Genomic DNA, 25,623 nt, shown 5'->3' on the forward strand with positions numbered 1-25,623 from the left:
AATCTTATTTTTTTAGAAATTTAAAACAAGGTGTGAAGTTATTTTATTTTTAATCTAAACACACTTTTGAGGTACACTTATTTTTATTATAATTACTTTAATTAAGTTTTGCTAATGAGAATTTAATATGTAAACTTTATCAATATGGCGACTTAGCAATAGTTTTAAAGCACAACAATAATTGAATATTTTTTTTAGTATACAGGGTATATTAGTTACTTTTAATGGTATATTATTAAAGTTCTATTAAAACACAATTGTTCAAATGAATATTTATTTTATATAGTTTTAATATTTGTGTTAATACATTGAGTTATATGCGCAGATAATTTTACGGTTAACCTGTCGAAGGACTAACTCATAAAATATTCGCCGGTTCTCCAATCAGTTTATATGCAATAATATTGCGCTGAAAGCCCCTTAAGGTTAGAGAGGAACACAACCGCATAACCCGCGCGACGGACAAGTACTGAAAGTTGCCTGCCAATGCTACGCCAGGCGCACAATTGCACAAAACATCGCTGACTCTACGGCGTATAGGTACCCACCAACATCCATCTATGTATATCTACTTACACTTATGTCACTTAGTACAATGCTAGAAAGACGTAACTTATAGAGCTTTTGTTTATTGTAGTGAAACAAAGGGTTTTAATTAATATTCGTGCGAGTTCATTTTGTGGAGAGACGTGTGACGAATTTTGAATAATTTAAGAGGTTGCTTCATTTAATTAGGAAAGTGAAATTGTGGAAAAACACGAATAGAAATATCCTATATGACGTTATATAACTCTACCAATTTTCCGGTAAACATATTATTATTATATTTATATAACAATTGGTGGCCAGAAAATAAATAACTTAAGATTCGCATATGATACCACACTAATCGCTGCTGATGAAAGAGAACTCACAGAGCTGCTACACCGGGTAGAGGAAGAGAGTTGCAAATACGGCCTCCTTATTAATAGGAATAAGACCAAGTTAATGGTTGTTGATCGGGCCAACCTTCTACCAACACCAAGTACACTCCAAAACCTCGAAACACTACGAGTTTGTATATCTTGGATCGACCATCAGTGGAAAGGGCGGTTTGCGAAGCGGAAATAAGAAGGAGCACACAGATTGCAAAAAATGCGATGACACGCCTTACTACTATATGGAAGGATCGGGGAATTTCGATTGCCACAAAAATGATGCTTGTGCAAACATTAGTGTTCTTGATATTTCTATACGGAGTCGAGTCGTGGACCCTGAAGGTAAGAGAACGGAAGGCAATTGATGCCTTTGAGATGTGATGTTGGCGCCGAATGCTTCGCATTTCTTGGACGGAGCACAGGACGAACCAGTCAATCATCCAGAGACTGCAGATAAAAGAACGGCTCTCGACGATATGTCTGAGAAGAATTCTGCAGTTTTTTGGACATATTTTCAGACGCGGACCGGACAACCTGGAGAGACTGGTAGATTTGGGTAGCCTCCAGGAAAAGCGAAGCAGAGGAAGAGCGTCTGCGCGATGGAGCGACCAAGTGAAAGAGCTGACTGGGGCTGACCATCCATTCTGCCCTGAGAGAAGCGGAAGATCGAGAAGGATGGAAAGTCTTGGCCGCTCAAAGGATGGCGAAATTTAAATGTGGTCACGATCCTCAGCCATGAGTGCACGACCAAGAAGAGAGATATTACCAATACTAGAATTAAAATCCTACACCAAGACATTTGTAAGCCTTTTCTGTCGATGAAAAGTTTTTTTAATGCAATGTAGTCAAATAATATAACATGTTATCGATAATCCAATTATATATGGAAACAACTCAAAAACCCCAATTTAAGCGAACAGCATTTTTTATTTTTATTTATCTTGGTTAAAAAAAAATTATTGAGCTCACTCAAATTAAGTTCAATAAACAGATGGTGTTTAATATGGAGATGCAACAAAATATTTTGTCATACAATTCAAACAAATTTCGAGAATTTCTGAATACGTCATGGTGCCATTTTTTATAACTGTCCATTCGTCACAAGACTGTAGTCAATGCAAATGGTATACAAAAAGTTACGTCGTTTTTAATCGATTTAAGCTCCGGACTTGTCACCTTAGTGGAATTTATCAATTCTGAACATTTACGCGAATCCAGTACACGCGGGTTTACCCTGCCATTTTTTTCAGAAAGATCTTTTCTAGTTCTATATTATTTCTCTGAGGTGTTTTTATATTATAAATGTTCAATAAAGAATGTTACATTCTCAAATATCGAATGAAAAAAATGATTTATGAAATGATAAATTACGTATTTGAATACGGAATTTACCCATAAATATTGTATAATAAAATTAAAATAATCACCAGTAAGAGTTATTGAATTTTATGACCAATTCAAAAGAAGATGGATTTTCCTTACTTTATTATATACTTATATTTTTTTAAATCAATATTTAACGCCATCAATAATTCAAAACGTTGATTTATTTTGTTGTTTACATATAAAACTAAGGTATCATTATGATAATATTTAACCGTAATACATAATAAAACTTAGGTACGTATACCTATCCATTACTATTTTTTTCTTATAGTTAGGTATAAAATATTTGTATTACTTTTAAGCTTATGTGTATTAGCATGAACATACATTGTTGATAATTTCATTATCTTATTATACTAGGCCATAATTAAACAGATATAGATATTGTAATATTAACATAATCTATTAATTTTAGTATGTTACCAATCAAAGATGATCTTTTGTCATTATCATCGTCATCGGTTCAACAATTTGATGTGGATCTTGACCACCCCAGAATGAGTCTCATAATGGATTTTAGTAAATAAACTTTTTTTTTAAATCTAGATAGAAATAATGTATAGTTGCTAACAATTTTCCATCAGTGTCCAAGTATGCATTTCAAAGACGCGGGATCCAAACCCGCCACCCACAACATAAATATTAACCGTCACTGTACAGGCCAAGTAGCAACCCTCAAATATCAAATTGTCCAGGAAGTGAAAAAAAACAGTGGGCATTGGATTTACTTATTATTTTATATAATATTTTATGACGAATTGAATGGCTTACTCTGTACGTAGTCTGTGGCTTACGTTAAGGCTATACCTCAGCTGAGGCATGGTCTAAAAAGATCGTGACTAGGCGATGCGCGGAATGCGGGTCGCGGGTGCAAATGACGGAAGCCGAACGAAATATAGTTTGTCATAAAAGTTCAACATGCGTCCTTTTTATGCTACGTTTATTATTATATTCATAATAAGTACATACGTAAAGTTTTTTAGTAATCTTTACACGATTTAAGAATATTTTCATTCGACGACATGACAAAGCGAATCGACGTGCAGACGCCTTGACTATCGCTCTCCGAATGACAAAGCGGCCGTAATTTCGTTCTACATACAGTTGAAAATTATTTGCCGTTTCACTTATGTACGCTCTTAAGAGAGGGTTACAGCATTTGGCTGGAATATTTTTTGTCAAGTTACAAATGGCTTAAATTTTTTTTTTAATTATTAATTTTGATATGAAATATTTTTTTTTGGGATTTATGATACTTGGCCAGTTCGCGTAAGAGTATGCAATAAGTCCATTATCATCAAAATGTCACTTTGGTGAAAAGTGAGGGTTACGGCAATTATTGACCTGTACAGTAACAATTTTAGAAATGGATACTTTGCCAACGAGCGCGGGAAAATGTATTTATTTATTACTAAGAATATTTTAAACACATGCTTTAATAAACTAATTTTGATAATGACATTAATTTTTATTCCCAAAGATGATATATTATTACTAGACCCAAAGATACTATAATATTATTGATTCGAAAATGTATTAACGATTAATTATTTCCATAACATATTATTTTCCAGGTATCTTCGGCTGGTAAAACGAGTATTAGAGGTATATTAGACAATATACCATAAAATAGTTAATAATAATACTTTATTTTATTATTATTTAAATACGGAAATCAATATCAAGTAGCTGGATCAAGCAGCGCGATGAAAGTCACGTAACAATTTTTAACTTCAAGGTGACGGCGGCATCTTCGTGCGCTCACCTTGTCAGGTATATAAGAGACCACTTTGGGAAATTTAACGGTTAACTTTTATCACTACCCATTCGAACACACGCGAAAACTGTATCGAATATTTTACATTACATTATGCCACCGTGACATTATGCCACCATTTTATGAATATGCTAGATGGAAACATAAAACACGTGTATAAAATACATAAGTAGTGACATCCGCTAAGTTTACCTCTTTTTCGGGGATCAGGGCGGAACCGGCTTCTGGCAGTCTCATGATTATTAGTTAGCTTAAATTTAGTTAACTATACTATAAGTCAGTGGCGAGGGGTGGAGCTAGGCAGTTAAGATTCGACATAAATAGTGCACATTAAACTTTGTCAGTCATTCGTATTTGTTTTTATTGAACTCAGACTACAATTTACAGACGGTGTCGGTAAGTTTTTAAAAATCAATTAAATCTTGCCTAAACCAAGCCATAATAGTTTTGGTATGTTATGGGCGATTCGACAAAGTAGTGCACACTTTTTCATTCATACTTATTTATTTTCGTAGAATTCAGAATGCTGGTTGGTTTTTTTATAATTCATTAAACCCTGCCTAAACCAAACCATAGTAGTTCAAATATTATAATATCTATTTAATATTCAAAAATTTATGATTTAATGGCATATTTTTTTTACTATTATCTATTATGGCTTGGTTTTCGCAGGGTTTAATTGAATTTTGAAAACTAACCAACACCATCTGTAAATTGTAGTCTTAGTTCAATGAAAATAAATATGTGCGACTGACAACGCTTAGTCTGTACTATCTATGGTGGATCTTAACGGCCTACACCCAACCTTCGCCAATGTTATAAGTGTCTTGCTGCGGCAACTTGTAAATACAGTTGTAAGAGTATATCACACTCTTTCCTTGACCAGATCAAAGGCAAACAAAAAAGTGTATTCGATCGAACGCATCACAAATAGAAACTGAGGTACGTCATATCAATGGATCCCAGAATGCTTAGATTGGATTTAGTCACCAAAAAAATGTGACAAAGCATGTCGATAGTGTCAAAATCACTTCAGGCATTTTCTTAAGTGTTTTCCCATTAACATCGATTTGAATACCTACTTTGTTTTTCATGAGGATAAAATCCCAGATGTGATTTGCTTACGTTGTTTTGTAGTCGTTAAGGAAAAAACTTTAAAACTCGTATCAAGTTTAGAGAGACGTATTTTATTACTAACTTCCATTTTCGCATGGGAACAGATATTTAACTTTTAAAAAGACTCACAGCAAAGTTGTTCTTCTGTGTAATCGAAAAATGCGATAATATTTACTAAATAATAATCTACAGATATAATTATAAGAAGTTTTCTTTCTGGGTTAAAATTTTCTTGTAGATGTTCATTCGTTCAGTGAAGCATAGTATCGCACCGTGAGTGTAAAACCAAGGCATCTGCAAAAGACATATTTTGGATATTATATTAAGGTTTAAAGTCTTCGTTTTATTAGGAGGAATAGAGTTTCTAAAAAAAACCATAATATTTGGTTTATATCTACATTATATTGCATGTTCTTTCAGTTACTTCACTTTTACATTATCAAGTTCACGACTTTTGCCGTTATTTTGCATTTAATCTCTAAATTGAAAAATTTGCAGATTACACTCACGGTGCGATGTGTACACCAGCATCTCCAAGAATTCCGTCTTCTTCCTGCTTCTTCTGATGTTATGCAGCATCCTGTATCTCTGCCCACTCTGAGAATTATTTTTAGTAACTTTTTAAGAAGACAGAACAGGTTGAGTCTATCTAGCTAGAAGTATCTATAGAACTTGGCCAAGCCAGGTGCATTTTCATCTTGGATATTTGGATATGTGACCTCTTCTTATATAAAAGAGCATTGGCAGAATAAAGATTACATTGTATTTTTTAAATTTATTTAAAACAAATATTGTTTATATAAATAAACTTCGAATTCAGGACATTCAAAATATACCATTTAAATTTTTAAATGACTGGTAAAATAAAAGAAAAATAAATAAAACAAAGATTATTCTCAGAAAAGAGAGACAAATAATAATGTTTATTTTTATATTATAAATTATACCGTTAAATCATCATACCATACTGATATCAACATTTTAGGTGTCCTCCACAACCAGCATTTGGCAGCCAAATAAACAGCATTAGCATTGATTGTAATGTGAATTAACCGCCTTCAGAGGCATCCAGCGGGAAAATAAAAAAACTTGAAAGTTGATATATTTTTATAATTAATAAATACGTAAAAAGATTAAAAATAAAAATATTTTTTATTGAAAGTCTAAGATAAAATTACAATTTAAACGAAACTATAGAATTTATAATAAAGGATTCATTTTTATTATCAGAATTTAGTTTATTAAGCTTTCTCTCATGATGTATTGAAAAGATTTTTGACTAATTCATAGTTTAGGTATTTTTTATTATTAACTTTATAAACATCGACTTTTTGAAATTGAAATCCTTTTTATTTATATCAAATCTTATTTTAATATTATGATCACAATATTGAAGCTCCAAAATTTATCTGGATAAGTATTGCTTCTGTACAGCGTAGAGGAATTTCATATAAGTAAGTATTTATCCCCCCCAAACTCTGTACTATAATCTCAAAAGAATGTGACGAAAAGCCAACTGGAGAAATTAATAATTACCTATAGCATTTTTTAAAAAATCCCACGTCAAGTTGCAGTAGGTACAGATTACTGTTTTATATGTGGAGGAAAATTTATATTACAATATAATACGTTTGGCAACACCGACAACATCGCAATAAGTGTTTTTTAAATCATCTTCATAATAATTTTTACAGAGTATTAATAAGATTCATTGTTGATTTTTTATATGTATGATATTGGTACAATAACGAAGTAAAGGCTAATTGTAATTCGTTTAATACTTGTGCAGTATCTGATTGGGCATGTTTTCACGCAAGGGATGCTGCGATTTCATTAATGTATAATGTGCACATCTGCTGAAATCGTGCCATGTTTATTAATACACTTATTACCATCCCAGGTTCAGCAGCCACTACCTGTCCATGTGAAACGTGTGGTTCAACAGCGCGGATATAATTGCTGTCGTATGTAATTGACCAGTAATGTCAACATTAACTTGTCTAGAAATGGTACTGCAATTATAATAAATGTATTACTGGCAAAGTCACCGTTTGACAACGGCTACATAGTATGCTTTTTTTCTAGATAAAGTGTACTTATTAGCTAACACTGGAATAGCAAAGATGCTGAAGAAAACCTTCTTCTATCGCAGATGTTCTCAACATTTTCTATGACTAACATCCTTAGAAAATATGTGATGAAAAAAATAATAGTTTGATAGAGTATCCAAAGCCTGTGTCTCAGAAGGTGTTTTTCATCTAAAAGAAGATATGGAATTTTTTTTTTTTATATGATATGAGTAATTTTAGGCCGCCAATCAGTCTTCTAGTTTATTATTAACCAACATCTTACTAAACGGCAGTAGTTCACCAGAACTTATGGGCATTTCATGTGTTTTTAGGTTATTCACTGTTTCGAAAATTCCTCTTCCTACCTCTTTATACCTTCGTCTGTCGCTACCATTCTTTTTGCATTATAGTAATGTTATAGTTATCTGACGTGTCGGCCACTATTTATATAAAGAAGTCATATTGACGTTTCTTGTACTTAATTGAAAAAAAATCTGTTTTAAATTTATTCCATTTATCATTTTTATCAGTGTTAAAAAATACAGTTTACATTGCGTTAGAAAATTAAAACAATTTATGTCCGGTTTTTATTTTTTTTATTAAAAATAAAATAATTTCACAAAATATCATTACATTCTAAATTAGTCTTAGGTCTAAGTTTTGTCATTGAAAAATTAGAAAATGACTTAAAATAGAGTAAACCTAAAATTAAGTCAAACGTATATTAAAAAAAAACACAACGGATGTAATAAAATTAATGACAAAGCTAATGAAAAAAATAATAGAAACAAACGAATTCTGCGATAATAACTGATCAAAAATTTTAACGACTTCGAAATTACAACGTGAGTTTATGATACAATAGATGGAAATATGAAAGAATTTTATTTTACATTTTTTTTATTTAAAGCAATTGTTGATATGATCGACTGATTTTTTTGTTGACATTAATTAAATATTTTTTTTTACAAATAATAGTACCTTATAATATTATAATTAATAATTTGTATGCCTATTTAATGATATCATTAAACAAGTAATGTTGTGTAGGTATATTGTAATGAAAAAAATCAATTTAACTAGATGTTGATAAATAAAATACAATTAAATTATTTTCCTTGAAATTCGCGAAATTTTATAATGAACTGCTTTCGAGATTTATTATTACGTCAATCATACCAATTATTACGATTCGTAAATACATATAATTTTTAATGTTAATAATAAAATATTAATAGGATTTAATTTTAAATACTCTCTCTCTCTTGGATAATAATTGTACTTAATGACTGATTTTCATCGAAATATTTTAAATTGAATGAGTGTTTTCTGAGATGGAAAACAAATTATGATTTGAAAAATTGATAATAATCATTACGACGATTAACATTATCGAATGAGATTTTTTTTAATTTCTTGGCCTGTTGTTCCCCTGCGCCGATGGTTGGTAATCACTTTCCTGGGGCCTGTTGCTTTTGGGTCTGGGAACATTCTGAAAAAAAAGAAACACGCCGTTTTAAATATATTTATAAAAAAAAATCAATTTACCTATAATGTATTAAGTAGGTTTCCGCATCACGTGCCATCTTGACGAAACTTCACAACATCCTCCTTTCAAAGATATCCATTTTCATATCATATATTTGATAAGAGCTATCGACATAAGTTAACTATTCATATTAAAATCAAGGCGACAAAATAGCAGGCTGATATTTTGGCTATATTGAAACCGTTAATTCAATTATCGTCAACTGCTCCGCACAGTTGAGCATGATCCAGTTTCGTGTCCCTACTAGGCAGACAAATATTTCGACCCGTTGATTTTTTTAAAGCCAACGTTTTTTATTTATTCTTCGATACCAAGGATAAATTCTCTTTCTGATAGTTATTACATTATCATGTTCAATACATCCATTCAAGTATTCAAGCACTGCAATAAATGATTTTTTTTTGTGTCTTTCTACTCAACTTCGTTTCATAAGTTGATATGCTGGTTTTATGTTACTGTACTTTTTCTTCTTTTTTATTTAAAATTTAACGATAAATTATATTTGGTTGTGTTGTCAATTGTCATTTAAATTTATTGTAGCTGACTGCACTATTATTATTATTATCTTCTGTGATCTGTTTTATAGTATTTTTTTTATTATTTTGATTCATATGTGCATGGGCTGTTTATAAATAAATAAATACATAAATATAGAATCATTATTTTCATCCCATAGATAATTAGTATGATTTTGTATTGCTATATTTTTGTTTTCTTTCAGATAAGTCGAGATCTGAAAACAGTAGTATGATTTGTTTACCAGAGTAATTCTTCTACCTGGATTACCTTGTCCAATGTCGTGCAGATAAGATAATCCATGATAATCGTATAAGTATAACAAAATAAAATTTAAAAAAAACGTAAAAATTTACCAAGCCGTAAAACGGGGTGGGATTAGTCCGAATAGATACGTTAATAAAAATATCGTTTTACTTTCAAAATAAGAATCTCTGACTCGATTTTAAAATGTCTTTATCTTACCTGCGGTACATTCTGGTTTTCTTCTTCTTCTGGGGGTGGAGGGAGTGTGGTTGGTACATCACAGTCATCGGTTGGCGGAACTACGCAACGCAGAGAACGCCTGAAAATGAATTAAAATTAAATATTAATAATTCTTGTCAATTTTACTAGCCATACACGTTTATCCAAGAATAAATTTTCTACAGGGTTGACGTCAATTTCACGATAAGGCTGCATTTTCCCAAGGGTGCCAAGGCGCCACTTGGCAGAAATAAACTGAGTCTGAATCAGTCAAAGACTTTTTCAACTTATGCTAAGTTTATTTGTGCTGGCGACCAGACTTTTTGTTCATTATCATCATTCATTTTGTTTAAGCAGATTATAATGATTGAACTACTACTAGTAGATAACCATGTAAATAGGTATATTATATTATAATATTTTTATATCATAATATTATGTGAGTTCCATAGATGCTGTGGATATGGCGCATGATTATTATAAGATATTCATATTATGTACCCACAAAGTAACCATGTATCCATAAGATTAATAAATAAATTGAATGACATCCTACTAGTTGTCCGATACTGCTACCTATGGGATCAGATGTGGTATGGTGTGAGAATAACAAATGATAGATATAAATAATGACAGGATAGTACATTCATTTGTTTTGAATATCAGAAGTATTCAGAAACAATGTATTTCAAAATCCAGCATGATAAAAAAATTATAATTATCTCAAAATACCCCTTACAATTTCAACATAATATATGCTTTTTGAAGAGTATGTCCGATATCAAAAAACACCGCACGCGATTTATAATAGATATATACATAAATACATAAGTACATATATATATATATATATATAATTTATAAATAACCATGTCCTTTCTTTTTCGTACAATGTGGTTGTTAGTAATTTTGAACAATCACTAACCACCAGGCTTAAATATCTTAAATAGCTTAAATATCTGAAAATACATAAATAATTTGTCCTCACCGGGATCGAACCCAGAATTCTCTGGTGGAAGGCCAGTGCCTTACACACTTGTTAATCATACGTATTTGTTTTCATTGAACTAACATAAAAATGGAAGATAGTGTTGGTTAGTTTTTAAAAATCAATTAAACTTTTCCTAAACCAAACCAAACTAGATAACAATATTATTATATCTATAATTATGTATGATCTGATGGAATAATTTTGGATATTTTATAGATAGACGAATATTTTTTGACTATTATTTGTTATTGGTTTACGCAAGGTTTAATTGAATTTTAAATAGTAACCAACCAAAAATAGTAACAACTAACTTGCTTCAATGAAAGTAAATAGGTATTACTGAAAGAGTGTGGTGTACCATAATATTTATGTCGGATCTTAATATGTATACACATACGTCGTTGAAACTAGAAAATTGTGTAACTCCGTTTTAATCGAAAATTGACTTTGAATGCCATCTAGTGGCCGTTGATAATATCTATCCGTCTTGCAAATTTTGTAATTCCAGAAAAATTGTATCATTGTTAAATCATGGATGATTACACTCCAAAACCATACATTTGTATAGGAAACCATAATGTTTTTTGTCTCTCCTGTAAAGTAGTGTTTTTGGAGTTACACAATTTTCTAGTTTCAACGACGATAATATATTTAATACTGAATAGTCTCAAAGTAGGTATAATAGCAATTTGAGATTTTTCAAATTTCGTTGGAAAAGTTTAATGTTATTCAAGTTTGTAGGTACATTAATAAAAATGCCTCGTAAACGTCGATAGAGGCGGTAACTTTTTTGCGTCTGAAGTGGCGAAACCCGTCTCGGATTGCGAACGGAAAATACTCATAAGTTAGGATGAAAATTTATTCGGAAAGTTTGTAGATACCATAAGAGTTCATTAAAGCGTTAAAGTATAGTAGCACAGAAAGGCGAAGCTACTTAATAATCAACTTCACGACTACTTTAATTCTATGGATACACTCTGGAAAATGTTCATAATTATTTTATTTATTTATAATATTTTTTTTGAAGTTATACTTATTTTGGGGCATTTGGTAGAGAGTAAAATTGAGAGCTGCGCGAAAATATGAAGTTAGCTGCGAATCAGTCTGTTGTATACAAACGCAAGTTTGATAGTAAAATTGTTCCTAGGCAACGAATTTATTACTGTCGGCCATTTGTATATAAGTTAAAGTGTATAGAAATAAATCAACGGCGCTCCAGTAAGCGGCCCTTTTTTTGAGTGTGTAATTTTTTAACAAGATAATTAAAAGCTAGTCGAAGAATCTAGGTTTTAATCACAAGTTTTGTTTTTGTATTGTTACGCCAAAGAAGTATAACTTCTAACGCGCGTACATAAGTACACACACCGATTTTTTTTATAAATAATATCATCTTGAGCTTAAATTTATTTACTGTTGAATGAAAACCTCACAAGCTCAATCCACTCGTCTTGGCCGTGTACATTGCGTAATCACGTACTTCGGAAACGTTAACTATTTCGTCGATTTATTGACGTCTAGATCTAGGTACCTTTCTAACATTTTCTATTTCTTGAGTACCATTGAATGAGTTAGTTTGCTCGATTGTTTCTGTTTATAGCTATAGCTATATAGGTACATCTAGAGTGTCTAGATTCCTTTAATACACACATATACATGGTTTAAATTGCTAAATCTAGAACGGAAATTCTGGGCGAAAAAATAATAAAAATTGACGAGATTTAAAAAAATCAAAATGACGTCATATTAAAATCTCACCATCCGAATTAAAACTTGTGGAATCTAGTTGACCATAAAAAGTAATCTATTTTGAAAAAAGGAGCTTCCAAAATTAAATCCTATTTTGGTTCCACATATTTTTGTGCGAATCCTTATTTACCACCATGAACATAATAAAATCAAAAACCAGATCTCGACATACCAATACCAACCTTGATATTAATGTTTACGATTGGGATTATCGTTTTACATCCCCAACTTTGAGAAATGAGTGAGTTAAATGTAACGTCAACGATTATTGTACTTTATCTCTTTTTATTTTGTATACTCGTATTATGTTATTTTTTATATTTAAATGTATGATTTTTTTGGCAGTAAAGGTGTTGAAGAGAAATGGACTGGCTGTAGTGAAGTGTAGTACTCAGGTGAATTGGGGAGAGTTTTTATTTACTGATAATTAAATACAATGACAGATGCAAAGTTAACCATGCAAAGTAAAATGCGGTGAGATCTGCTCAGTCCGAGGCGTTTTGGTAGTGAATACCACGTCCGAGGCGTGTTGGTAGAGTGCCATATTCCATCAAGTGTGACTTTCTATTTATTGAAATGAATATTCGATAAGCTATTATTGATTTAGGTAATAATTGGCTAATATTCTGGCTGCCGCATTGCTACCACCTCGCTGCATTTCGCTGAAAAGGCTTGGGGTTGTCGACCCTCACTGACGTATGTCACAATTGCAGAATGTGCTGACCGTAGATAAAATGGTATGCGATAATTGGGCAATTCGTTGATTATCGCGTTGTTGTAATCACAGAGCACGGAAATACGGCCTGGGTTTGCTAACCCCACATTTTTTATTGCTTCTTTTGTAAATTCTCTCACAGGCATATATAATATGTATAGTATACTCATTTATAATAAAATAAATGTAACACATAATACTTAAATCTTGTTTTATTTGGAAATCCGGCGTTCATCCGCTACTATTATCCTAAATCTCAAATGCGCGGCCGCAATAAGGTTAATAACCCCTTATATAGTCCATTTTGTCCGTTGAGGTTTTGTTTTTTATCAAACTCGCATACATCGCATACCATTGTTTATTCCCTTATTCAAACATTCCATTTTTAAACCACTTCATAGGAATGCAATAAGTTCTCGTTTCTCTCTTTTACAGAGGGTCTATATTTTACAGACGTGTGTGATTACGAGGTCACTTTTGAAGATATAATTCAAACGCCCAAAATGTGTTCTACCCAGCTTTATTCTTCAGAAAATTTCGTAAAATACATTAATATATAGAACCTTGTCCAAAATAAATGTATTTTTTCATCTGTCCGTGATGAGTAATTAATAAGCACTATAATAATACACATGAACAGGCAAAAAAGTAATTTTCAATAACTCAGTAGAGAAAATGATATGAGGTCAGCTGAAAATTTCTTGGTTAGATGACGGGCGTAGATTTTATAGAACTAGTTTTTAATTAGTAAGTCTTGCGGAAAATGAGAAGATCTTTTCCCATGTAAGCTCAACCAAATTCACACACTGAGTGGGTACTGAGTATACCAGGATCTTAGGAACGGAAGTTCTTCGTAGGGTAGTTATAAATAGCACAACTATGAAAGGCACTCTTATTCGTTACACCGCGATCTGCAGACGTGGCTTATAATAACATCAATGACATGTGTCTTAAGCTCAGTGCGACATGGAAAAAAATAAATTGAATGATAACAGGGAAGCTTTACCGCAAACGAGCTTGTAGATAATTTATTTTGTTGGCTTTATTAACATTTTATTTGCTTCACTTTCATATTATACAAAAAAAGTTATATCTGAATAAAAGAAGGTTTTATTTGACAATTTTGTTTTAAAAATATCTTTAATCGAATTAAAAACATTTATTGTATCGAATAACTTTGCAATTAACGAGTCAACAAAGAACTAATCGAAAATTATTAAATAGACTCTGAAGAATAAACACTCTCCAATTTAGAGCATTTTCAAGAGTACCTAAAAAGTGTTTGTCAATGAGTTCGTAGAAATAATGAAGTGATGAATTTCCATTGAATAAACTTTACGATATTGATTTTCAGTAAATATACTGAGAGACAGTAACAGCAAATTTCTACGAAGGGAGAGACTGATAAAAATATATTTAAAGAACTTGATGATTTATATTATGGTAACTTGTAAATTGTACGAAAATATTTGCACTAATTAAAATTGACCGAATAAAATTTACATTTAAACGTTTTTTTTACGATGTAGTATAAAATATAAAAATACGCTTATTTGGGATGTCAAAAATTAGTATTCCATATACCTATGCTAATGTCGATTTGACTGACTACTGGCATATTATGTACCTATATAATAACTTTCCATATTAGCAGTTAGTGCAATAGAAAAGACAATTTTGTAAGATTTTTTGGTTCCATACGTTTATCCTGAATACAGCGGCAAACACATTTTGAAAATAGCCGATATACTGGATTATTTGTTAGTTTGGGTTAGTTAAGGTTAGGTTAAGTTAGGTTAGGTTATCCTAACAAATAATCCAGTATATCGGCTATTTTCAAAATGCGTTTGCCGCTGTATCCAGGATAACGAATAGTACCGATTTTTTTTCAATTTAATTTACGTCAATAAAAAAGTAATTATTTTCCATGAAATGACCAAAAAAAACCCTAAAAATCATATTCTTGTTTTTTTCAACATTTCACTGTTCTTTGCTTTTCATAACAGTAGTAAGTTGGTAGAAATCCTGAAGATACCATTTCGCAACATTGGATTGACTCAGAATTTTGAGAAATAATAAATTATCAATACTATTGTTCAATCATGCTACTTGTAGATGTGTTATTATTGATAAAATCATTTGACTTAATCTTGTATTTGAAATAGATAATAAAAACAACTATACAATATACGATAACTTTTTCACAAAAATTATCTATTATTAAAATTATTTTTTTCTGAATTTGCATGAAATAAAAAACACATTATTTGTATCGTTAGTTCAATGGTATGCATCCCCTCTCGTATATTCTAGAAATCGCTATGGTTGTAAGTACGTATATATATACAGTTTATTGTACTTCACATTGCTGCCCATATTCAAATCCAGAAATGTCCACAGAAAAACTAAGACGCGGCTCTATAAAACCGTTATACGCACAGTCGTTGCATACGGGTGCGAGTCATGGACGCTAAATGTGAAAGCAGCTGAAATGGTGGATTGCTTTGAGAGAAAGATCCTTAGGCGGATATACGGACCCATGAATGATGGTGGGGAGTGAAGAATTAGGTACAACACGGAACTATACCGCTTATACCAAGTTTCAAAACTCTCCAAATTTATACAACTCCAGAGGCTAAACTGGGCAGGCCATGTCCAGCGCATGCCTGAGTCACGGATACCGAAGAAGATCCTCGAAGGAAACCCAGGGGGGAAAAGACCAGTGGGAAAGCCACGCACACGATGGGGTGATAATGTTACAAAAGATGCTAACCAGCTGCTAAAAATTATGAACTGGAAAAGACGTGCGGAGGACAGTTCCGGCTGGAGGACAGCGGTGGAGGAGGCCAGGGGTCGACTTGAGCTGTAGCGCCATCGAAGAAGAAGAAGAAGATACAGTTTATTATAAATAATATATTATGACGATGTTTTATAGCATATACCTACAACGTACACAAATTCATATTCTTGTAAAAAATAATATATATAGATTTGATTCAATCGCCTTCGACAAGTCTAATTAAATATTTAAAAGGGTTTTAAATTTTAAAATTTAAAATTTGAGGTGTTAACGATTAGAAGGGGCGTGATACATCACTATGTAACAAATGGGTTTGGAGCAGTTTTAATATTACCATGTATTTCATAAATTAGTATGTATAGCGTGAAACCCGAGAGATGCAGGTTCGATTCATGCTGGGTGTCTTACTTTTTTCAAAAAAAGATTTTTTCTATTGGTTATAATATATTTTTTCAGAAGTGTTTTCAAAATTATATTTGTTCAATAGTTATTAGAATGTTACATTTTTAAATCTTGTGAATTATTCGTTGAATAAAAAAATAGTTAAATAAACATCTAGGTACATCATTTATAGATAATATATAAAATTCACAATCGATTACTATTTAACTTTGACGTTGATTTACTCAGATTGGTTACTGGTTTACTTGTATTGGGTACTACAATTCTCCAATATTACTATAGTATAGTAAAGTAAATTACTAATTTAAATTACTTATAAAAAAGCGATGGCTTTTGTTTTGTACGTCTCGAATATTCGTTGTCGTAGGAAAAGGAAGTAAGACTAAAAAGTATTTAATGCAGAAAGCGTAAATCGCCGTGGAAATCTTTAAAGGCTTTTTCAAACCACCCTGCTCAAAAGCCACTTGAGTTTGTCCTCCAAAACACAGAAATGAACAACCTTTCTAAGGATCTTTTCACAATTTCGTGTAATGGGGTGAAAATTTCAAGTGTTTTGTTTTAAAGGTTAATTAAAACCCAAGAATATAACAGGATTATTATTCAGGGTGTTTGTAATCCTCTTATTTAACAGAATAATATTAGTTTATAAATTTTACTCATCGTTTTGTTTTTACCCAAAAGATATTTCTAGAAAATACGTTAATAATTTTCATTGAGAGGGCGAGGTGTCAAGAAGTTATGTGACAGCTTTCACATTACCACATAGGTACTTAAACAATGTATTGGTAAAAATATTCAACCAGTGTTACCAACCGTACTATATTATAATTTTTATATTATAGATGAATACTATAATTTTGATTTAATAAAAAATGTTCAATTGTAAGTTGTACTATAATTTTATAGTATCTAAGCCAAACATATTATACTTTTGAGACATTTATTTAATAAGAACAATTTTCCATATACCTTCTTACTATAGTTTTATTTCAGACTGAAGATTAACAAAAATTCAAATTAAAGTCCTGTAAGTAAGGCTGTCCTAGGACTTTCATAGTTACTTATCTCTGCTTACCTATCCAACAGGCACACTTCGCCACTGATATAAACACACATATTGTGATAACCAATATAACCGTATGTATTTAATATATATATTTTTTAGAATTATTAATAACCATGTCCTTGCTTTTTCGTACAAGGTGGTTGCTAGTAATTTTAAACAATCACAAACACTCTTTGAGAAAAACACATAAATATTGTGTGTCCTGACCGGAATCGAACCCAGGAACTCTCGGGTGGAAGGCAAGCAGCAAGCACCTAACGCACTGCACCACGAGAGCCGCCTATGTATTCAATATTATGTATCAAAGATTTAAGAAAATGTGACAATATTGTACACAATATTATCATACTATGCCTGAGATCAACCAGGATTCCAAAAATAGCTGTCAAACATTCTCATTGCAAAGCTCAAAGACAAAAGCGTGCATGGTATTAAGCCAATTTGCAGCTTTTAATAAACTCGCAACTACTAACAAATTTATGTTCTCCATTATTAGTTCGCGAAGTTAACAGTGTGTTTCACAAAACAAACTATGTAACCTAGCAACTAATCTTCTTGTCAAATTGAATTCATTAGTGCTAATAATATGACACCAGCTGTCAAAATAAACTTGTAATATGTAGTGATACAAACCATGAAATAGGTATTGCCAATCAAAAGAAGAAATGAAGTCACAAATGTATGAGAAATTATTCCACTGATGTGGTTGCCATTTAAATTATCTTAGATAATATATTACTAGGTATTTGTATTAACGAAATTACCATCGGAAAATAAAATACGGTACGCTTAATACATATTTTGAAAACATGACATATTAAAACGTTTTAGTTGTCTACAATATGATTTTTTCACAGACATGTACAAATTCATGAAAATGGGCCAATCAAGGCAGCATAAAAAAGGTGACTTTAGGTGTATTTATTTTAAAAGATGTGTTGAACGATTCCGAGTATTTCAACATATAAAAAAAATGGAAACCTAAAGCAACCAATAAAGTGGAAATGCTACGCATGACAATAATTGGAGAAGTTTATTCATACTTAAACAAGAATATCGAAGTGAAAACGCATAAGTTAATAATAATCAGTATATTATATAACATACATAATTTTGAAAAACACTTCTGAGAAAATATATTATAACCAATAGAAAAAATCTTTTTTGAAAAAAGTAAGACACCCGGCAGGAATCGAACATGCATCTCTTGGGTTTACGCCCTTTTTACCCCAACTTTAAAGTTTATCGTAATAAGTATGTCATATAGTAGCATAGTGGACAATGCGCATGGAGCGTAAACCCAAGAGATGCAGGTTCGATTCCTGCCGGGTGCCTTACTTTTTTCAAAAAAGATTTTTTCTATTGGTTATAATATATTTTCTCAGAAGTGTTTTTCAAAATTATGTATGTTCAATAATTAGGATGGTACATCCTTAAATCTTTTGAATTATTCGTTGAATTAAAGAAATAGTTAATTAAGAAGTATATTATATGTTTATGAATCATTAAAACCTATGTTTCAACCAAGACTACACGTCACATGCACTGTTTTAAATTTACATGTTTTGAGACCTCTCATGTTGAAGGACTTCGTAACATCCCTCTCGCTCTGGAATATTATGCAATATGCAAAGATGAATCTGCAATCATGCTATTCTGCCTGGGGCAATCTTTTGTGTGAAGGACATTTCGAATTACTTCGATATACACATATTATTACACATTAATCTATATGTATTGTACGTGGTTCTAAACAGCGCTATTGTTTTGAAAGTGAAGCCAGTTCATTGGCTCGTTTGAATGTGTATACCGAATTGATAACTAAATGTGTACACATTCGTGGGTAATAATAGTAAAATATCTATATGTACATTAACCATTTGAATATAGAATGTATTGATAATTGTTTTAGAAACAATGGTTGAATTTACTAATTTGATTTAGGTTCCCAATTGAGGGGTAATTGATTATTGACAAAATAGTAGTGGTCAAAATAGAGTTCATACAGAATTACCACTACTATAAAATACACAGTAAGTAATTTAAAGGTTCCGAAATGGTAGGCTCTGCGTTGATTATTTTACTAAAGATTCCTTGAACAAAATTACGATCAACGCACGTATTTTTGAGTGTTTTTATGTTTTAATGTTCGATCTATGAATATTTGAAGTTTCAAGTTAAGAAACGCGCAATCGGAACCTATACAGTCTTGACAATAGAACTAAAATTCATTATTTTGTTTTTCTTTAAGTAATATGGAACAGTAAATAATTACAAGATAAAAAGAACTTTTTATATACAACGTTTTTAAATTCTGTTGAACCATATAAACTTGACTTGACTAGCTTTAACGATCAAAAAAAATTGTATTTGACATGTCATGTTGATTTCCATAGTAACGCACGTATATATTAATAATTTTGTTGCTAGGACCCTAGACCCCTAGCAACCAATAATGGTGTCGAAATAACTTTTCATACAAAACAGAATTAGCTGAAAATGAATTCAATTCTACTTAAATATGGCTAAAAGTATTAAAAAAATGCATTGGCATTGTGTTCTGATATATTCTAAAAGTTTCAAATGTCTAGCTAGTCGGGAAGCTAGTTAAAAATCGATTACAAGATTTGTACCGGACAAAGAACCACCGGACTAAGAATACGAGCTAAGAAAAACGTTGTAAAGATACACAAAAAAACAAAAAAAAAATCCAAGCAATGCTGGGTATAAACGCTTGTTTTATAATATAAAACTATATTATAATAGAGACCACGGGAGTTGTTACATTTCAAACAAACTACAGTACTTATATGTCAATAAAATATCATTAATATGAAACTTTTATTGCGTCTTCAGATGTATACGTTAAATTAAATATACGTATTAACATATTACATTACGAATACATACGTATAGGAAAGAGGATATATTATTGTCTGCATTTAATAATTAGGGTGTGGAATGATTTCTTATTCCAGTGCAAGCATAGAGTTTTTTAGAAAATATTTTTTTAAATCTACTATACAGTTTTTGATCAAACGAAACATGTCAGTATCACTTTGTAAAGGTGAAATATTACGGCCATTTTTCAATATAATTTATCATCAATCTCAAAAATTTAATTTTTAAAGTAATAAAAAACAACATAATTAACTATATATACAGTTAAATATTATTGCAATTTTGACAATTGTTTATTCAATATTTTGACGCCAACTTTAGATATTTCGTTTTGCATGGGTTTTAATAACATACGAGTATTTTGAGTATTTAAATAAAAATATTTATAGTTTGTTTGTAGTCAATATCAGTCAGTATAGTCTCATTAAATGTTTAGGTAATATGCGAAAAGTTCGTCAAAACTCTATGATTATTTCTTAATTTACTGATATTATCCCTTAAGGCTATACTTCAGTTGAGGCATGGTCTAAAAAGATCGTGGCTAGGCGATGCGCGGATTGTGCAAATGACGCGTGCCGAGCGAAATATAATTTGTCATAAAAATCCAACATGCGTCCATTTAATGTTATGTTTATTGTTATATTACTAATAATCATAGTATATTCATTGACATGTTTTCTTTTTTAAGTACATGCGTAAAGTTTTTTTTGTCATCTTTACACGATTTAAGAATATTTTCATCCGACGCCATGACAAAACAAATCGACAAGCAGACACCTCGACTCTCGGTCTCCGATTGACGACTAGTGAGAAATTTCGTCGCACCTACTGTTGAAAATTATTTGCCGTTTCACTGAAGTACGCTCTTAATTAAAACTATACTCGTATTAATTGCTGAAAATTAGAGAAAATCTCAGCGTTTTGTGGACATGTGGATAATTGAACAGAAATGTGTCAGTACTATCACCACCTTAATATTATAATTATATTATACGAGTACTATTACCTCAGAAATATCTCAGGTACAAAATATGATGTTTCACTTAAATCAAAATCGTACACACTCTCAGTTACGGAAATTGCACAATTGCTATTCATATATTGTTGGCGAGAAATTATACGTATAAGTCATTACGTATTATGTGAGATAACATCTAGAATATTTGACCGTATGTAGACTTATTATTTTTTGGAAATATATATCTCAAATAAATTATCCGCATAATCATGTTGCAACATACAAATTTAAATGTTTCGTCAAGTGTATGTGTAACTTAAAATTTGTATTATGTTAATGTGTCCGCGTCGACTCAAATTTTCCCGTGCTACGTGTTTTTTTATTTACTCTCACTGTGTTTACCTTTCCGGAAAAGATATTACGATCATAATATGATGTCAGCAGTAAATAAAGGTATTTTAATACATTATACAATATTATAGCTTTCTGTTATTCTTTTAAAATATTCGGATTTTACACCAGAAAATCAAAAGAAATAATTTAAAATTACTAATGATATGCAAATAAAAATTACCCGGCAATGAAAACGGGAATAACATTATTACGATGAAAAAATACCATTCAGTTATCTAATAATAAATGTATAAACTCGTAAATTTTTACGATTTTTATGGCATATTATATAAAATCGAATTGGAGTCTTGTGGTTAAATAATATGTTTTAAAGGCAAAATGAAGTTAACCTTTTCGCCTCGCTCGTAATGTAAAGTATCAATCAACATGAAAGGGTTCTTGCACAAATTCCTATCTCATGATAACAAAAATTAATTTTAAAAAGATGAGCTACCTGTTTTTTATTATCATAATGTTGTTGCATTAGTTTCATCTATATTGCTGGTGTTTTCAGTGATACAGCACTGGCACTTGAATGAGACTTTTAGTAATGAAACAGTGGCATTAATATAAAAGTAGTAAGACATAGTTGTTAGAGATTACCATTCCTTTCTATATAGTAGTGTGCTTAGTGGTATAATATGTAACTCGGTCCAAGCCGCAATGATATTGGTAGTTGCAAAAAAGAAACAATACAAATAACACCATGAGTTAGTAGTGTTGTCAATATATTGAAACCCGCAGCATTAAAAAACCAACTAAAAGTGACTCATTAAAATTCTGATATTTATGGTATAGACATCTGGAATACCAGAGAATGTGATTAGAAGAAAATCGACGCTTATGTATGACTTTCCGCAGTCTCTAGAAGGCTATGCACACATATAGCATAGAGAGCTGGTATCAAAGAACGTCTCTCTCTCTACCAGCAGAGTCGCATTATTCAATTCTTTGGTCAAATTGTTAAAATAGAGTCTAAGAAGTTAGATAATATCGTGTTCACTAGAACCACAGAATAAAGTATGCCAAGTGATGCAGCTTCCATATGGAGCGACATCATTAAGCAAGCGATTGAATTAATAATGACTGAAGGTTGGTAACGCCTGTAATTTCAGTGATATCTATCCTCTGTAATATCAGAAGGATATGAAGAAATCATTGCATAATCAAGTTTATCATTAAATTTAGAATTTTAGTCTTACCCTCACAATCTATATGAAAAATGAAAATCGGTCAAACCACAATTATGGTATTGTACGGACTTCTAATTACATAATCTTATATTATCAAATTAAAAATTTAGCCTAGTTATACTAAAGTGCATAATTTGTCGGATTTTCCACACAAAACATAACATAATAATAGCTTTAGTATTTTTATATCACCATCAATCCACTCTTCAGGTCTTTCTAAACGGATTCAACTTTTTTCAACGCCTTGCTATCATGAACGTTTTTTTTAGGTTAATATTAATTATTCACTTTCCTAGATTTTTCACAGGTTAATATTATTTTGCCATTTGATAATCACATGAATATTTCTGCATTATTGCAAAAACAAATTTATTATTTTACTTACAATATAATATTTCAAAGGTTACTTTTGTTCATTATAAGATATATAATAATCGTATTATAACGATGTTTTTACACTTGCGTATTTAATAATTATCTCATGTTTTAAATGTCATAAATTAATAAAAATAAAAATATTATTAATATTATAGTTTTGTTACCTACGTACTTATATGAATGGCATCTAGAAATATTAATTTCATTGAAAATTAAGTCAAACTGACAAATGTCCACTTAACAGTGATATTAGTTCATTTACATTTACGACATTTATTATGACACGATTGTATTGAAGAAAATTTGGATTTCAAATAAGAACATTCTGCACAGATTCATACAAGGTTTCCTCATCTTCATTATTGCGCTTACTGCACTTAAGCTAGTTATACATTAAACTTAGCGATATGTTATACGAGTGTATCAACGATTACGAAATATACACTGTGCCACAATTACAAAATCTAAAAACATATGAGAAATACTGATTTTAATTTCACATTAATGATTTCACGCTACATTATTTTACTGTTTAAAATTTTAAATTATTACAATATTACAAATGTAAATATATTAGCACATTTTAAGTTCTTTTTAAAATCTTTTTTGTAATAAAGACATTATAATTTTCGAGTAACGGATTGTATCTTTTTTATTTAGGTATGTACGGAAAAGTGTAGAATATTTCCATAATTTATTTAGCTATATTACGCTAAGCACCATTCTTAGTATCCTTATGTAAGGATAGGGGTTGCAATACCGAATGAAAATATCATTACCGGTTTTTCGGTATTGAATACCGGTATTCGTTAAAACATAAGTAGGTACCTACTTATAAGTAAATATAACTATTATAATCTCTTTTATTTTATAGAAAAAACTTACATATCTACATTTATCATAGTGACATTTAAAAATATGTATTAATCACAATATTGTAGAATTGGTGATTTTGGCAAATAATTTGAATATATTGATAATTTCAACTAAAGCCCTCAAAGAGGCTGGTTTATTAAGTGTAAATAGGCGCGGCTACAGGAAAAGCTTCTTCAATTCAAAACTTATACAATCGTCAATAATGTTATTATAGAATAATTAAACATTTGTCACGGATGTTTTTTATTTCGAAATAATATCAGTAGGTTAATTTATCGAGATATAATAATAATCAATATAATGAATTATGTTTTATTGTTATTTCACATATATTGGATTCAGTCAATATTTTGAATTTTATCTGCACATAACTTATACACTCAATTGATTAGGAAATACAGTATAAACTAATGAAGAAATAACATTAAAATCATCGTCAACAACGTAAACAAGTGTGGTTTCTTAATACAGAAAATTTCGGTATTTTGGATTTTTAAAACCGGTATTTCGGTATTGATAAATACTGGAATACCGGTTTTGAAATACCGGTATTGCAATCCCTATGTAAGTAGTCATAAATAAATGGTAAGTGAAAACACTATATTACAATATGAAATATCAATTTCCATAAATTTTCTTTGATCGTAATATAATAATGCCTAATTTTATGATTGATTGAAAATCTTATAAATCCTTTATCAATCAGTCAATGTCATTTAAAGTAAATATCGACATGTCTCGTTTAAATTATTCATAGGTTAGCTTGTGCAAATTGAGCAACACGAAATAATAAAGTGGCCTGGATAACCCTTAGCGTGCAATTGATTCCTCAAGGTTTTCGCGGACACATTACATTATTGGGTCGTCTAGCTAGAGCATAGTTTCTCATAATTCAGCTATAAAACGTTTATGGACAATTCTTATATAATAATATAATGTTGAATGTTCTTAGGGATATTTAAATATTCTAAAACTTTTTCATTTAATATTAAATCTTAGATTTAACTGGAAATTTCAGAATGAATAATTAAGATGTTATATTATGCTAATATTTTCTTAGTAAAATATACACACTATAAAAAGTATTTTTGTAGAAAACATACGACACCCGATAGGACTTGAACCTGTATCCGCTGGATACGCGCCAGTGTACTTTTCTAATTACCTAAGCTACGGACATCCTAATTAATTATTATTAACTTAAAATTATTAACATACTTTTTTAAAGTAGGTAAGTATAGTTATTACCCATCCATCAAATTCATTGAAATCGTGAATGTATCAAACATATATTTTTTTTAAATCAATATGATATTTTAGTAGCTGCGGGAAAGAACCAATATCATATGGCTTCTTAGACGGATGCTCTACCAACTAAGCTACTGTATGTGCAAATTTTCATAATTATT

General features: G+C 30.7%; 1 protein-coding gene across 1 annotated transcript in view; it reads right to left on the reverse strand.

The window, feature by feature from the left end:
- Positions 1-7,866: 7,866 nt before the first annotated feature.
- LOC147071898 (protein obstructor-E-like) overlaps positions 7,867-25,623 on the reverse strand; it is a 78,593-nt gene continuing 60,836 nt past the window's right edge. Inside the window, exons 5-6 of the mRNA XM_085946573.1 lie at positions 9,796-9,895; positions 7,867-8,757 (exon numbers count right to left, since the gene is read on the reverse strand). Of these exons, the coding sequence (XP_085802699.1) occupies positions 8,674-8,757; positions 9,796-9,895 (184 nt within the window). The 3' untranslated portion in view covers positions 7,867-8,673. The remainder of the gene's footprint in view (positions 8,758-9,795; positions 9,896-25,623) is intronic.

The sequence above is a fragment of the Rhyacophila brunnea genome, unplaced genomic scaffold (assembly GCF_057557595.1).
Source record: "Rhyacophila brunnea isolate RB1 unplaced genomic scaffold, BYU_Rbru_1.0 scaffold_2, whole genome shotgun sequence".
Classification (NCBI taxonomy): domain Eukaryota; kingdom Metazoa; phylum Arthropoda; class Insecta; order Trichoptera; family Rhyacophilidae; genus Rhyacophila; species Rhyacophila brunnea.